The sequence below is a fragment of the Protopterus annectens genome, chromosome 8.part0, assembly GCF_019279795.1.
Source record: "Protopterus annectens isolate FY-2018-M chromosome 8.part0, PAN1.0, whole genome shotgun sequence".
Taxonomy (NCBI): Eukaryota; Metazoa; Chordata; order Ceratodontiformes; family Protopteridae; genus Protopterus; species Protopterus annectens.
The window spans coordinates 437,567,243-437,585,303 of NC_056741.1; the positions used below are offsets into that span (position 1 = coordinate 437,567,243).

Sequence of the window (18,061 nt, forward strand, 5' to 3'; positions counted from 1 at the left end):
TCTGAAACAAGCCATGGAGTTATAAGTAACAACAGCAAGCATCCACAAATTACCTCAAAACAACTCACCCCCTTGGTACACACTGCTGGAAAATCAGTTCCAAAAATAAAATAAAAACAACCTACATCTTTGAAGTATACCAATATGCTCTCCATCTTGGACTAGTAGGAGGAGCACACTGTCAACAGTGAGAAGGCATGGATAAGAGCCCAAAAGAAGCATGAAATTAATCTGTTTGAAATAATAACACCTCTGGCCCCATAAGTATGCAAACCATCCATAGGCCAAGCGGGAGAAATCCAGGCAGTAAATAAATAAATAAATACCATTTAACTTGGTGAACTTGCATTCTTTCTCTTATGGTTATTTCTCCCAGTGATGAGACGCTCACATATAAAAACATGATTAAAGTGAGGTGATACCTGCCAGAATCAAGGTAATTACTTTAAAGCTGAAATATTAAAAAGACAGTTAAGCGCAACTGTCTATAAAGTACCATTAAGGGTTATGATTGTGGAATCTTGCAAATGACAGATTAAGGCAGACTGGTAAGACCAAAGCAGTTGAACAGAATATGTATGGACAAGAAAGGCTGCCATAAGTTATGCTAGACATAGAAAATATTAATTATTCTTCTAATATTGCAGTTATTCTGATTGTTTTTATGACACTGGAAAATTTTCACTTAGTGAGAATGCTTTTCATAACAATGTTTATTAACATTTTCCAGGCATAACTAAAATATGCTTATACAGATTTCACAAAAATTCAACAGCATGTTGTCTTTTTCAAATGCATGTGTTATCACATGTGATACACTACACTTCAAGATGTAAAGATTTATTTTCATACCTATCAACTTCTGAAGAAACTAAAATATGCTTATACAGATTTCACAAAAACTCAACAGCATGTTGTCTTTTTCAAATGCATGTGTTATCACATGTGATACACTACACTTCAAGATGTAAAGATTTATTTTCATACCTATCAACTTCTGAAGACTACAAATCATAGTTTTAACCTTTAAAAATCACAAAAAAGCATTGAATCTAAGAACAAGGTTAAAATCATAGCTTTGTGCCTAAAACATAGTAGAGATTTATGCCTGGAATGAAGAAAGCACTACCATGAGCCTCAATATAAAAAATAAAACAAAGGCATGTATTACTATCTTATATCAGTGCAACATATACAAATAAACACAACAGAACAATTTATTTAAATGTGTTTGGTAAAAACATGAAAATGCATTACAAATGAGGAAAATATACGTATGTTCTGGTTCACAAAATGTTGGTAAATCTGAGATCTAAAAGAGGCAGCTGAAGATGGGAGCTTGCCGTTTCCTTGAATTCATTCTCGCCTTTTTTGTAATATTGACTATGGATTTTAACAAGTCTTACTATGAGCATAAACAGAAATGGTAGACACCAGGGACATAAACTCCTGGAATGAAATTTTGTTGTCTTTCACATGTGTATCCAGATTTGTCATCATCTCCCTTGCAACTTTATCTTCTTCACCTTTCTGGAAAAGAGAAAAATGTCATTTAACTACAGAGAATAAGGACAGAAGGTACTTGTGTAACTATAATTAGAAGATCATCTGTTTATAGCTTTTGGTTGGTTGAATGCTATTTAGTAAATTATAAGACTTCATAATTCAAATGATAGTCCCCTAAAGAAGATATAAACAGGGGAAGATGAGCATATATAAATTAATATATTTGGCTACAAATGAAGAGAAGCAGCATTATGTAAAATATATAGGGTTTACTTATTAATTAGTATTTTGAAAAGATAGTTGCATTTGAGTATTGTAGCATATAGGAATATAAAAGAAGCTACATTGTTAAGATGAATAAATAAGAAGAAGTAGGCAAAGTTCTAAGCACCATAAAGCTTTTCTCCAGGATTTACTCAGAATACAGTACCACATGTTGTACCATTTCCAGTAAATGTATGTCTCTTAAAGGCACACACACACACACACACACACACACACACACACACACACACACACACACACACACACGCACACACGCACACACACACACACACACACACACACACACACACACACACATATTAAGCTGAATTTCACATATACCTATATCTATGACAGGAATTACCAATTTTCTAAGAAGGCCCGGGTAGAAAAGCTGTAATATATTATCAAAACAACTGCAGCAGAATATTAAGCAAGGTGATTAAACATAATTAGAGAACTTTTTAGATTAAGGACATGTAGAGACATGAGTTCTGTCAACATAAGCTGTGTGTGTGTGTGTGTGTGTGTGTGTGTGTGTGTGTGTGTGTGTGTGTGTGTGTGTGTGTGTGTGTGTGTGTGTGTGTCTAGGAGTGTACTGTCTGAGATTTGTTCATCAGGATGAGAAACTGAGACGCCGAATAGGGTCAGTATGTAATGTATAGTGTTTATATATGTTGATACATGTAAAATGTTACATGAGCTAAAACAGCCACTGACCATCTTTTGCAAAAGAGCCATTGATTATTGTTCCATTATAGGAAATGGGGTTAAAAAATAATTGTAATCATTACATTTATTGAGGCAACACCTTTGGAGCAAATACAAATCCCAGCTGGGTGAAGCTGGGTACCAAAAGCATATCAAAATATTTGTTGACTTTTTCCTGGTTTGTTTCCCCCTCCCTGAGCCAGTCAACTATCATCAGATATATCATCAGATGTGTACTTTAGTTCATATTTGTTTACTGTTCAAAGACTGTTTGCTTGATGCAAGAGCAAAACCAGCAGAGGAACCATCAGCCAGACAAGTATAGAAGGTGGTCATTTTTTCTGGCTTAACCACAAACCCCGCATTGCTGGAGTGCATGCTGACTAAGTGAAGACTGCAATGCCGGTCCAATGTAGCATGTGTACTACTGTGCATGTACCCAAAACTGGTTACAGTATATAAGTACCATTCGCTGTAGCCAAGCACGTGTGGTTGCTGATAAAACTGCAAAAATCCCCTAAGCTAGACAAGCTGATGCTAGCTGCTCATTCCCATGTCTCCACATTGTCTCTTCATGCACCCAGATCACTCATCAGTCCTAGGGAGTCTGGCTTAAACTCAGAACGTTATCATTCCATACCATACTGCTGGCAGAGCAAAAACTGATTTGTAAAATGAAGAAGATGTAACTCTACATTTTAAACACAATGAACTCAATAACCACGTTATCATAATGGATCTAAGTGAAAACTGAGCAAGAGTATTCCATTTTAAAGATATTTGGATGGCTAGGTGTCAATTTGTGTGATTTGCAAAACAGAATGGGCAATTTGTGGGTACTCTGTATTTAGAGAGAGATGCAGTGATAGATCCTAGGTGATTTGTCTAGTCTCTAAAAAGCCTGTTCCATCATCATAGAAGAATCTGTTTGGTGTGCAGTATGACATTTACAGAATATAAAGTGCTAGAAAGCAATATGCTCTACCAGTGGTGAGTCTCACATTAACTAATACACATTTTATTTTATTTATTTATATTTTTGAGATAAGAGTTTCTCTTTGCTTCTGATAACAACAGTTTTGATTTGAGGATCAGATTTTTTATTCCTTGATCTTGACTGACCCTAAGTGTTTTGGCTGAACAAACTAGGATGAAATTGTACAGCAAATCCAGCAAAAGTGAAAAAAAAAATGAATCCATTAATATGTGAAATAAAAACAAAAAAATGCACATTGCAAAAGTCTGCATCTTCCTGCACCCAAGGCCCCACATCTCTGATATGTAAATGTACTAACTTATGGATAAATGTCAATGAAGGGAGATAACTTCTGAAGGCTGAATGCATTTGCAACATCCCTGAAATTCCATGTTTATCATATGCACTCTCCAGTAACATGGAAGGTAGTGAGGAGTTTGCTTTGCTGACAGTATTTGAAATTTAAGGTAAGAATGCTAAAATTATTGATTGTAAAAATCACAAATTTTATTTTTGATGTACTAAGACAAAAGACAACAGTTCTGCATTCATTTTTATAACTGTGGGAAACTAGTCTACAAATCAGAGCATGTACCAAATTACATATTGCCATCATAAATGAATCACCCACATACAGATTATGTTTGATATGATTACAGTAAAAGGCTTGATCTTTTATGAAGATATGAAAAAGGATAGGATGAAAGACAGATCCCTAAAGCAATGTAAGGAAACTGGTAAATACATAACTCTTACTGTCCGGAATAACACAGATCATACACATTTCTTCCTTATATCTTTTGCCAGCTCCTTGTAAAATTTGTGTTTTTCTGCCAAAGTGTCGAGGACTGAAGACTCTCAATACTGACAGGTATTCAAGTTTTAGACTTCATATTCTTCAGAAAATATATGCTAATGCAAAACCTGTTATGCTATCAACTTCTTTTAAGCTCATTTAAGCTATACTTAAAATCTGTCCCTGGTTTTGTGCTTTTGCCTCCCCATTACTTTTGGCTTTGTTCAAAATTCTTGAGCAAACAAGTTGAGAGGTATGGGAAGAAAAGCAAACAAGCTGAATCAAGCTGTGGTTCTCTGAAATCTACCTTGCAAATATTTTATCTAACAGGTTATAATTTACCTTCTTAGGCTACATTTGGGTATGATTTATGATGCTGATGGCCTTAGGCAGGACTTGAGAGAGCCGTACCTACCATTATTAGCCTTTAGGTAATCAATGCAAACTAGAAGGATCCTGTGACCAGTATGGAAAGCATGCTGTGCAAAGAATAACTAGCTTTTTCTTGATACTAGAGAAGCAATTGCATATGTTTGCATTTCTCTACAATGGAAAGTAATAGCTATAAGTCAAAAATTGATAAAAGCAGAAGAAAAGGTTCCTCAGCAGGAGACATTCCACCTTTATGAAGAGAAGAGAGAACCTTTGCTTCCTCAGTGAAGCAAATGGGAAGTAAGAGGGAGGACAGACAACTGCTTCAACTATTACTCTGAGTGTATGGAGAGAAGACAGTTTACAACTATTGATTAGGGCTTGAGCTTTATAAGAAATCACTTAAATAAAGAGGAAATGGAATCAAACTGAAGAGAAATGAGCACTTGCGGGATCTGGGATATCATCCGGAGAAATACTAGAACATTCTTAAACTACACTGTTACAACACTGCTTGAACAATAGTTTGTATGGATGGATTTGGCTGATTTCCCTTAATAGGGTTCTGTAATTCTGTCTGTCATGAAAGAAGCATTTGAGAATAAAAGAATGCAAGGACTGCTTGTATGACAGAAATTCTTTATACTGGTTAGCAGCTTTGACTTCACTTTGCTTCTGATGTCTTTAAATATAATACCATTACCCGTAGATTTGTTTTAGTAATAGTTATTTTTTCTATAAGTGATCAATCTAGGTCAATAAAGGTTTCATTTGAGGAGTTAACAAAGGAAAGGATTCCAATTTATTTTTGCATTATCAAAGAGTAGTCACTGAACAGTGCTATCAAAGATAGAAAAAGGTAGTGCCAGTTATTGAAAGTCTAGTGGATGAGTCTATTAAGTTTTCTAGAGTCCAGCGAGCATTGACTGGGAGATCATCAGTGAATGAGGTAGCCATGTGAGCAGTGTGAGTCAGTTTAACATGGCAAGAAGCATGTGTTCAGCATACCCTCAGCTGTCCCTGAATTCACTGCATGGTCTGGTCTTCATATTTTTAGTCTATTTCTCATAAAATATTTTTTTAACTGCTGAGGATTGCAGTCAATGATTAAGGACAATCATTTGAATTTCAGACTTCACTTCCTTCAGAAAATGCATGCTGATACGCAAGCAGCTATTTTGCACCTTTCTAAATATATAAGAGCAATAACTAATATTTGTCCCTCATTTTTTTACCTTTGTGCCCCCATTGTTTTTGGCTTTATCCATGACTTTTGTGCTAACTGGTTGAAGCAGGGGCTGCCATATTATGAATGCTTTGTTAATTAGAAACATTATTAATCCTAGTGGTGGCTACAGTGAGCTGTTGTAAGCCATACTGGTAGAAAGATGGATGGCTGTGGTAATGTACAGCAAATTATTAATTACTTCTCATTGTTAAAGTTCCAAGACTAGAATCTCAGATTTATATTCCTGGATGGTGATGGAAAGGTGTTCTTTATTTTGAGATAATCAGTTCAAATATAAATGAAGACAAATTAGTAGCTACTTAGTTAGAACAACCAAGTGAAGAAAAAAGATGTGTAGTGGTGATTAGTGACTGCTTTAAGGTTAGAAAATAAGTACAATCACCCTTTTAATGCTACTACACCTGTATTAATTGCATGTCTTTGCAGTAATTGCAAGGCATTCTCATGCATATAGTCTCTTTTCTGTGCCGTTGACACCCCATTAAGCACTGCCTTTAGCTTTTATGTTTAATAATTAGTAGTGTTTAATTATGAGATCGAGATTTCATGGTTCACTTATGTGCTTCCATCAAGATTTAGCTAAAAATGTTTAAACTTTTAGGTTTCAGAAACAAGGAGTTGAAATATGTGGATTAAATCCTTATCCAGATCACTAATGATGGGTAGCACTGTTTGTTGTTTATACAGCTTTATTTAAAGCTGCATTGAAAATGGACATGAATAATGTCCAGCTTCTAGAACCAGCAGCAACATTTCTATGAGTAATTATTCCAGAGAAGGTGAAATGGCCAATGATTGATATCAAATCACAAAAGCTATTCAGCTAGTGCTCCTCCCAACCCCAGTGACAGGCATATGGAAAAATATGGGGTTGGTAAACTTTTCTACAGAATTTGTTGAAAATATTGCTCAAAAAAGCACACATCATATGTTATGATGTAAGGGACAGAAGATTCTGGCTATCCTTTAGAGATTCTGGGAGGTGTTTCTGTTAGATAGCACAAAATGTTCAAAGTTAACTGTTAACTGAAACTAATAAAGAAGTGAAATTATAGCCTTGATCACAGACAGGAAGATTGTCTTCAAATTTGTTGGAAAACAAGTCTGATGAATTTCAGAATTACTTTGAGTGCAGCCTTGTGCACTTATTTCACAAGAACAGAATGATATAAAACGGAAGCACAAAGTAATAACAACTGATTGTTTCTCTGTCTGCTTTCCCTAAAGTTCAAAAAATGTTTATTTTTTCTTAGCTGTGTATCTTGGTAAATAATATAATCTTCAAAAAATAATTTCATCTGGGCCTGGCACCCATGTGACTTATGGACAGAGGTAGCTTATAAATGTCTGGCCTCAATGTACTGTTTTGATAGTGGATGTCATTCTTTTGGAAAAGTTTGGCTATACTTGGAAAGGTTACCAGGGTCACTAGCCTGGTAATAATTTAAGAATCTATGAATCATTAACCTCATTTTCTCTATTGTCTACATGGGGTTGGGGTGTCACATCAACTTTCGTCTTGATTTATTGTCAGTCTCCTACCTTCGTCAACACTCATACCTGTACATCACATATCTTCTCTCACACAATCCATCCATCCATCCATCCATCCATCCATTCTTCTTTCCTGTACAGGTACCTGAACCCCAGTTATGTGCTCCCTTTGACCTTCTCTACAACTATAGCTACTTTGACTTCTTCTCTGATATCATAATTTCTTCAGCTGTCCCACAGAGTGCTGAACAGTTAAAGAACAACAGCGTTTCATATCCTCCATGTAGGGGAGCTTTCCCATTTCACTGAACTTTCCATAATATAATCGGTGTTGAGGCTGTGACACAGTAAACTCGATTCAACATATTTCTCTTCTATTTGCTGGTTACTATGCTGGTGTAACATGCATTATCACTTTCAGTTATTTTTTTCAAGAGATAAGGAATATACAAATAATTTCCAACATATGTTGTACAGATTACTATCTGTTAAATCTCCCATCTCCCACTAGCCTGATCCTAATCACCTAGCACACCCACCACCCAGCCCTACTCTACTGCATAGTTTTACCAGTACCCTAACTCTAATCATTAGACTCTCACTCAATCCCTAATTATAGCACTCCCCTTCTTAATCATAAATAACCTGATTGCTCCTTAAACATAAAACTTTACTCTCCCCACCTAAACTTAAAACTTTACTCTCCCCACCTAAACTTAAAACTTTACTCTCCCCACCCAAAACTGAAGTCCTTGATCACTTCCTAACTCTAAAACTACATTTTTACTTTCTAATCCTAAACTCTCCTCCTGCTCCCTAAACCTAAAGTCCCTGACTATTTCCTAGCCCTAAAATTTCTCTCCTACTCCTTAAACCTGAAACGTCATCATTGCTCCCTCAACCTAAAGTCTCTGATCACTGTCTAACCCTAAACTCCTCTCCTGCTCCTGAAACCTAAAGCTGCTACCTTCATAAACTTAAATCCTTCTCTCAATCACTGCCTGTAGCCTTCATCTAGTAGCTCATCCCCACCCACTTACCTTGCTTGAATGTCACTATAATACTCGTGCATGATGCCGCAGTAACGGTTACTCTGCATGGCTGCTGCACCTTGCCAAAATATATAGTCAAGTTCCAGAATAAGCAATTGGCTTTGCATGTCACAAGATGCCCGAGTTCCTGGTTGCAAGTCAGCGGCCTTTGAATGTCTGGGACTTGGCACTTACAGCAGACCCAATAAAATGGACTGTTTGCACAAACCATGAGCAGCTGCTTTTCCTTATGGAAAACATGACTTTTTTGTTTGTTTTTTGCAGTGGACAATTGAGTGACAGAAGTTTCAGGGCTGTAATTCTGGAAAACAAATGAAATATACAAATGTAAGTTGATAAAAGCCAGATATTGGAAGGTGGATCATAATTAGAGGATGAAATAACATTTTGTGCATGTTAAATTAACATGTGGTGGACTGAAGTACCTCTTGTCATAAACAAACTTTATACTAAATGGAAACCATTTATGTTGTTTACATGTGACAGAGGATATATGAATGGAAAGGAACAAATTGCTTCTGAAAAAGATGATTGAGTGGAAACTATACAGAGCTCAAAAATCTGGTAAAAGGAGGAAGAAGATAAAAAGTCTAATAATGAGGAGATGTAGAGCTTTTAGAACTTAAAAATGAGATGAAAAGGACCGTATGGAAAAAGGTGGACTGCTATAAAACTAGAGTGCTAACTCACTAGCTGAAGAAGAATAGAACAAGAAGAGAAAAAAGAATTTCTAAAACCACTGAAACAATAGGAACCAAAATGTCTGCACATGATCCAGAAATAATGCAGTCATTAGATAAGCAGGAAGTGGAAGAAATATTTTTTTCTGTTTATAGCAAAACCATAAACACTACCATTTGTTTCCATTTTATTTACTGTTGCACTGTGATACATGACATGGAAACATGTAGAAGGACATAGTAGTTAACTACATTTCCAAGGGGCATAGTGGGATTTTTTTGTACTGTACACATCAACGTCCAGAACACAAAGTCCCCCCCCCCCCACACACACACGTAAAACAGAAATGACAGACTCAAGCAAAAGAAAAAAATCCTTTCAAGCAATGTATTTTGAGAAAAAGCCATTTACAAAATATATAACCTAATTCATGACAAATACCTCTTTAAATATTTTTCTAGCATGTCTTTTTGCACAAAAATGAGTAAATCATTTTTACATCACATATACATGGCTACTTCCATGATATTTTCTTTCTTAAAGATACTTGCTAACTCTAAATAACCTGACATAATGGTTAGGGTCTTCATCTCCCATGCACAAGGTACAAGGATCGATCTTGACCTCTGGCCAATGACTGTTTAATGTTTGCATATTCTCCCTGCGACTTTGTGTGATTCCTCTCACTTCCAAAAACATGCTAATTGTTTCCATCTCAAACTCACTAAAAGACTGGAACTGTGGGTAGTAGCACAGACTCTACATGGTGGTCTATAAGGGGGAGAGTTGTATAAACTAACCACTTTGGGCATTTACTGTGATGTGTAGTGTCCTTACGGTAGAACACAGATCACAGACTGCATGCTATAGTAGGACTAGCCACTCCATGTTGTAAAAATATGGCTGTAGGTGAGGCAGTTATAACAACTAATGTCACCAAATGGTTATGGGTATTCAACAGTGATGAGTGAGTTCAGGACCCAACCTATGCCAGGGACCCATTATGGGTATGTGACCTGATTGGCCAGCATGTACCTTCCATAAAGCCCAGCAGCCCCGGATCAACAAGCTACTGTCCAAATGCCCAGCTTGGGTTATCTGGGACAGCTCTGTTGAGTGAAAACTGAATGTAAAACCAATCAACCTACTAGCTACACTCAAGGTAGGTTCACTGACAGGGTGCAGCTTGTAAGTGGATGACAGATGAAAAGGATCCAGAGTCTGCTATTTGGGAGGACAGGCTAGAAATGGTATGGAAATTGTTGTGAGAGACTTCAGAATACAGAGAGTGATGTCATCAGAATTAGTGACAGACACATGGCAGTCAGACTTCAGCCTAATGATAGGGCACTATACATAATCTCAGCCTGTGCCCCACAGCAAGGTTGTAATAGTGAGGAAAAGAATGCACACAGACAGCAATTGCAGGACCTACTAGATAATGCGAGACATCATGAATTGGTGTTAATAACAGGTGACTTATATGCACACATTGGGATAGACAGAACAGGATATGATGCTTCCCTAAGTCCACATGGGTGAGGCAACATGAATAAAGAAAGAGAAGCCATTCTAGACTTCTGTCTGGCAAAATTGTTGACAGTAGCCAGCACATGGTTCAGAAAGAGAGACAGTCATAAGATCATATACAAGAGTGACTAACATGCAGGCAGACTTTTGCTTAGTAAGGAAAGAGCACTAGGGTAGAATCAGCAATTGCAAAATTCATCTCCATTGAAACAGTCAGCCCACAGCATAAACCACTAGTTACTACAATCAGCTGCCAGCAGTTGTCAGAAGGCTCTAGAGTCAACAGAGAACAGGCTGAAGACATAGAAGTTGACTGGAGAGAAAGCACAACATTTCAAGAAATTACTCAGGGCTCTAACACCTCAAGAAGAGGAAGAAATAGGTGGAATTGAAGAAGAATGGCAGTGCCTCAAAACAGCATGTGTGAGGACTACAGAACAGATATGTGGCCAAGCCAGATATGGAAATAAGGTACATAAGGAAAGCTTAAATGCATAAGTCCAGGAAGTCATCCAAAGAAAGAAAGAGTGCGGGAAAAAGTGGGAGAAAGAAAAGACGTACCAGGCTAGGAAAGAGTACTGGTTGGCTAACAAAGAGGCTACAAGAGCAGTTGCAATAGCAAAGAACAAGGCACCAGATGCACTCTACCAGTTCCTGGAAAGTAAGTCAGTAGATGGCACAAAGAAACTATATCAGGTTGCAAGGCAAAGATAGAAAGATAAATAAATGGTTAGGCACCTTTAATAAGGGATGCCAGCAAGAACCTGCTCACCAGTCCACAGGACTTCAAACACAGATGGAAAGAGTTCTTTCAGCAGCTTTTGAAAGAAGAAACCCTCACAGAAGCTGTACTGCCCCAGGCACAGCCTATGACAAGAGAAGAGGACCCCAACTGAGAAGAAGTAAAAACAGCACTAAGGAAATTGAAGTAATGGAAAGCAATAAGCTAATAATAGGTCACAGTAAATATGATCAAGACATTTGGTAAGTTCGAGGAAACATGGCTCCAGAGAATAATCACAGTAGTATGGAGAGAAAGGAGTATCCAGGATGACTGGACAAGAAGCATACTAGTGCCAGTGTTCAAGAACAAAGGAGACATTCACAACTGTAGGCAGTATAACGGTATTAAACTCCTGTCACTTTGCATGAAAGTTCTGCAGAAGGTGAATGATAAACAAATATACAAAGCAGTAGAAAGTAATAGGGGAGATGAGCAGTTTGGATTCAGATTAGGATGCAGCACAACTGACCTGATGTTTGCAGAGAGACAGATAGTTGAGGAGAAGCCTGAGATGAGTAAAGACTGCAAATGGGCATTTCTAGACTTGCAGAAGGCATATGACAAGATCCCAAGAAAATTGATTTTTGGCAGTCCTGTGGTGGTTCAAAGTCCCAGAAATGTTGTTAGAATTAGTGCAGACTATGTACAAGTACCTAATGACTCAAGTGTGAACAGTGTTTTGTCTCATAGAGGGATGCCCAGTGGGAGTGGGTGTGCACCAGGGTTCAGTTCTAAGGCCATTGCTGTTCATACAGGTGATGGACTACATTAGCAAACTGGTTGGAGGGGACAGTTCAACAAAGCTGTTGAATGCAGATGATGTGGCACTACAGGCAGACTCTGAGCAAAACCTTTAGCAAAAGATAGGGTAATGTAAAAAATGAAGGCACACAGGATAAAACTGAGTGCAGATAAGACAGTTGTAATGACAGCAAATGTTGGAGTTCAGAAGAAGCTGACAATTGTGATAGAAGGGAAGATGGTGACAAAGTTTAACAGCTTCATGTATTTAGGAGGGGTGGTTGAGGAGAAGGTAGCTCTAAATGAGGAGGTCAAAGCTAGAGTCAGAGGGGCTGCAGCCAACTGCACAGAGTGTCAGGTATAATATATGACAGAAGAATGCCAAAGAAGCTGAAAAGTAAGGTAGACAAAACAGTGGTTTGACAAGTACTTCTGCATGGTACAGAAACCTGGGCATTAAAGACAGAGCAGTTGAGGAAGCTAGAGATGATGGAGATGAAGTGTCTGAGATGGGTGGTAGGATGCACACTGTGGGACAGTTGAAGACATGAGGACATAAGAGCAGAAGGCAAATTATCTCCAATTGCATAAAAGATTAAAGAGAACAGATTATGGCGGTTTGAGCATGTGCAGAAAAACAGAAGACAATCCGGTGAGGAAGATTTGGGGCACACAGGAAGAAGGTAAGAGGAAGCGAGGATGTCCAGCAAAGAGGTGGATGGACTGTGTGAGAGAAGATCTGTGACAGGCATGAGTTGTGAAGATGGCAAGAGAGTGGCATTGAATGGAGAGAGAGAGAGATGGCAACAGTTGAAACTGCACCCTGACCCCATGCATAAAATGGAAAAAAGGGGGATGATGATGATGATAACTTGTTAGCTTAAATTAAATTCATTAAATTTACTGATAGTATAGCTTTAATTTGGATCATCTATGTAAATCTCAAAGTTTTTTGATGGGATGGGTGAATTAGTTACTATGAATTAATGAATGCAGAGCTTGTAAAGGAAGAACTTTAAGGCAGACTGAAAGCTAGGGAGACACAAAGGAAGACATGACAATTTCACTGCTCTAAATCCCTGGAAGGAAGGGATGTTTTTATACAACTGGTCAGTACTACAGATCAGAATTTCTGAGTATACATCCTTAGTTTTGATGTGAAGTCTGTTCTGATAACTCTTTGAATTCCCACAGGCACATTCTGGCATTATTTTGGGGAGAGACGCATCTACCACTGTGTCTCTACAATCATTAGTAAAACACAAGAGTACCCCAGGAAACCTTAGGACAAGTAATAGATTGCTCCAGAACATAATTTATCATACATCCTTGAATGAGTATAAGGCAGAAAGTAACCTGACAAAAATTTCAGGAAAAATACGAAAGAAGTATATGAGGGCATGAAGCCTAAACAATATTATCCAGTATTCTGATATGTGGAATTTTTACCCTGCTATTTTACTTATATAACTCAGAATCATGTATTTTCATCTGCTGCTGCTGCCCTGTCATACTTCTTAACAGTTTAGTGTTATTAGAAGCATTTAACTGGAAGATTAGAAATGAATGGGCTGCCCTTATGTGGGATATCTCAACTATGAGGAAAAAGATGTAGGAGCTATGATGATAGGGTAATTTTATATAGATACAATAACAGACTTAGAAAACAGAATTTATGAGAAATTGTTGCAAGATATCAAAATGTGTAACAAACATGATGAGATGTACTGGGTTGCTGCAGCAGACTAACATCTACCTTTTTAGTCAATTGTCACCCACACTCAGACACAGGATATGTCACCCACACTCAGACACAAGGTATGTCACCCACATTCAGACACAAGAGATGTCACCCATACTTAGACACAAGGTATGTCAGCCGCACTGAGACACAAGGTATGTCACCCCACACTCAGAAGCAAGATATGTCACCCACACTCAGACACAAAATATTTTACTGTGTGTCTTTTATGTAGCATGTTCTAAGTGGTGGTGCAGCGGTTAGTGTTGCTGCCTCACAGCAAGAGGTTCTCCAGTTTGATCCTCAGCTGGGGTGCCTTGTGTGGGGAGTCTGCATGTCCTCCCTGTGGTCACGAGGGTTTCTTCCTGGTACTCCGGTTTCCTCCCACATCCCAAAGACATGCTGTAGGTGGATTGGACACTCTAAATTGGACATAGGTGTGAATGTGTGCATGTGTGTGCCTTCTGTGGAAGGTTGGGCGCCGGGCAACGTGACACCATAAAACTCCTCTGTCAATCATGAGCGGACAGGTGATCCACTGTAGCGACCTCTCACTGGGAAAAGCTAGAAGAAAAAGTTCTAAGATGCATATAGTGTCTTACAAAATGAGAATATACCACTTCACATGTAAAGAAATGATGTTACTCAGGCATTGTTTTAGTATATAGACATATGCATGTACATCCATCTTTCATTAAGTTGGAATTCACATTCACATGTAAGATATTTCTTTGCATATCATTCAAACAACATATACAAGCATGTAAATTGTGTTTGCTTGCTAAATATAGATATTTGACTCTTGTATTTCAAATTTAAAGAAATTATGTTATTCTTGCATGTACATACACACACATATATATTTATCAGTGTAGATAAACACACACACACACACACACACACACACACACACACACACACACACACACACACACACACACACACACACACACACACACACACACACACAGAAACCATTTTGTTATAACTTACCTTAATAAAACGTGGGAGTTCAGTTTGTAAAAGCTTCTTTAGCTCAGGTAAGGACAGTGTGAGCATGTCTCCATCTGTCATTGCATACTTGCGGAAAATTCTGATGCAGCCATCCATGCATGTTTCCAGGTCAGTTAGTCCTTCGTGACAAGCCATTGTATCAAATCAATCTAAAAGAAAATTATGAACAAATTAGAATTGCAATTATTTATTTATTTGTTTTATAGATAGACAACTTCAAACTATTGTTTAGTTATCTAAACTGGTATGAATCTTACAGGAGCTCAGTAAGTGTTTAATGGCTTTATCTTATGCCAGTGTAATGCAGTTGTACTGTTATAGTTTCAGTGGTTGTGGCAAGTAGATCCATTTAATATGGCATTAGATTTAAAACATTTTGACATCAGATGCATTCATACAATGAATACATATAAGTCCATTTAATGCAGGCTCCACAAGATATACTCTCAGCTGTCTCAGGCCACTAGTCCAGTATCTAGTTACTGTATTTGTTACACACTTTGTCAAGAAATAAGTTGTTTTAGACACAGCAAAGGTATTTCTTTTCAACAGAAATGTAGGAGTGCCTAACTGAAGGTAAGACAGTCAGTATTCCTCTTGTCCAGAATAGTAATAAAAAAGGATGTTAATCAGTTTATAAACATTAAACATATTCTAAAGTCAGTGTAGTATAGAGTTTACCTGTAGATAGTGAAACTTAGAGTCACTACAACTTCATTTTAAGATTAATTTGTGTTGTGTCTTTACTTTTGTTACTTTTCTGCAGACAACAAAAGCAGCAGGGCCAAAACCAGCAGACAAGTGAAAGTTTTATAACCCATGTTTGTAGCAAGAATTAATTTGACCCGTCAAGACTTTTTTTTGCAATAATGAGGGGAAAGAAGCAGGTAAAACATATGCATTTGTGCTGAGAAGAGGAAATCACGGAGGGAAAAAACACACTAAGTGGAGAGGTACAGCCTTTGTTTGACATGTTAATTTCTGATGTACACAAATAACATGAAACAATCTTTCTAAGTTAAATATCTTAGAACCAATTTGCAAAACAGCTCCAGGCAGTATAGCTTATGATTAGATGATGTATTGCTTAAGTCATTTTATTTTATTTGACATTTGTTCACAGGGAAAGGCTTTGTGAATAATGTGTGTGGAGATAAGCTATATGTAATGTTAAGTGGTGAAGCAATTTGTGCCAGTTTAGAAGCCTTAAGGGCAATACAATGATGGCTGCAGTAACGTTTGTTGGTGACCAGTTTTGCAACCTTATCATAACATACCTATAGCTTATTTTTAACTGAAACCTGAAGGTTGGTTGCAGGGGAGATATGAGAAGGTATGCAGTGGTAAGAGCTGTTTTGGTGATGTTGCTAAGGAAGGCTTTAAGTGTGTAGAGCATTCCCAATTTCTGGTGAGCCTTTTTTACGTTATTTTGAACAAGCATGTCAAATTTAAGGTTATAATCTATAATTACTTTGAGAAAATTTGTATGGGAGACTACTTCAATTTCAGTTTTGTTTAGTGAAAAGATTTTGTAATTTGCTTTATCAGACGTGATTTGGGGAAAAATAGCAGCTTCTTAGGGCTGAGTAGTAGTCGAACCTTATGGAACCATTTCTCAACTGAGGAAAAAGCATATTACTTGATATGCAGGAGTTAAAGGAAGTTATTAGATGAACATATGTGTGGAATCATTAACATATTGTATAAGAAAGGCTGGACCTATGGAGTTATACAGATCATTGATAAAGATATTAAAGAGAAGCAGACCAGGAAAAGAGCCTTGGGGTACACCAGTGGAAACTTGAGGGTAGGGAGACATAAAATGTTGGCATTTTACACACTAGAGCCTGTCAGTTAAATAGCTATTGAACCACAATAATGAAGAAGGGGAGACAGCTCTACATGAGTTTAGAGTGAGAAACTGTATTGAAGGCTTTTGATAGGTCAAGGAATAAGGAGTAGGCAGGTTTGCCTGAGTACCTGTGTTTGTCTATGGTGTCATTAGATGACAGGAAGGCAGTAATTTGACTGGGCAGAAGCTATGTTGGGTAGATGTTGAGCCATTCTTGTAGAAGATAATGAAGGAGTTGCTTATGAATCCATCTGTCAAGAATATTTGAGAGAGTTAATACTGCAGTAGGTGGAAAGATGACATCAGTGATGCCACCTTTATGAACAGCGATAACGTAGAATTTGTTTTCTATAATGAGGATACATAAAATTTAACTATTGATCTCTTGATAATGACAGAGACTACGTATGCTATGATATTTGCAGCCATCTTTAGGTATTCAGGTGAGAGTTTGTCATCTGCAGTGGAACAAGGTTTGAGTTTAAGTAGCGTTTGTTTTATCATTGATGTGGAGACATGTCTAAAATTGAAGTTGATAGCAACAGATATATGTCACATCCTTATATAACCATTCATTACTTAATTGTCCTACAATTTTAAAGAGACAAGATGTCAAAAACGTAATATCTTATATACTATTGACGATACTATTTAGCCCTTAAAGCTATCAATATTGCAGTCTTCCTGATATTTTGAGAGCAAATTCCTAGCCAATTGTTGTTCACACCTCTCCCCCACATTATCCAGAATACTAGTTTCATAACCATTAGCCCTCAACTGTTCTTTCCCTATGGAACAGTCATTGGGAAACCTAGTGGGTGAAAAGTTCCTTCCCTTCTGCACTGGATAAGCCACTTCACTTTTATATTAATCAGTGTCCCTTAAGAGAAAAAAAAATAGTAATGCTCTTGCTAAACATGCAGGGGTGGAAAATGGGAGAATTATTTTGAATATAGAGAATTGGTATAGCAGCTTAGATTAAATGCTGAGAAGGCCCCCAGGGTAAAATGAAAATATTTCGATGCAACCTGATTTAAAGTTAAGAGCTGCAAATTATAAATAACATTTATTTGGAAATATTATTGATTCTTTTTGATACATACACAGTTTACAATGACTTTTTATCATTTGGGTGTTAGTAATTTATTTTTACAAATTTTAACATGGTAAATACTATGCAAGATAACTATATTAGGTTTAGATGTCCTGTATCTTTAAAATAATAGGATGCTCAGGTAATGGATGTTGATATAATGATGTGACATTTTAAATGGTGCTATTTTGATGAAGATCCTGGT

General features: G+C 37.3%; 1 protein-coding gene across 1 annotated transcript in view; it reads right to left on the reverse strand.

Annotated features, from left to right (window-relative positions):
• Positions 1-695: 695 nt before the first annotated feature.
• LOC122808857 (protein S100-A4-like) overlaps positions 696-18,061 on the reverse strand; it is a 51,288-nt gene continuing 33,922 nt past the window's right edge. The window contains exons 2-3 of the mRNA XM_044079955.1: positions 14,891-15,060; positions 696-1,530 (exon numbers count right to left, since the gene is read on the reverse strand). Of these exons, the coding sequence (XP_043935890.1) occupies positions 1,393-1,530; positions 14,891-15,046 (294 nt within the window). The 5' untranslated portion in view covers positions 15,047-15,060 and the 3' untranslated portion in view covers positions 696-1,392. The remainder of the gene's footprint in view (positions 1,531-14,890; positions 15,061-18,061) is intronic.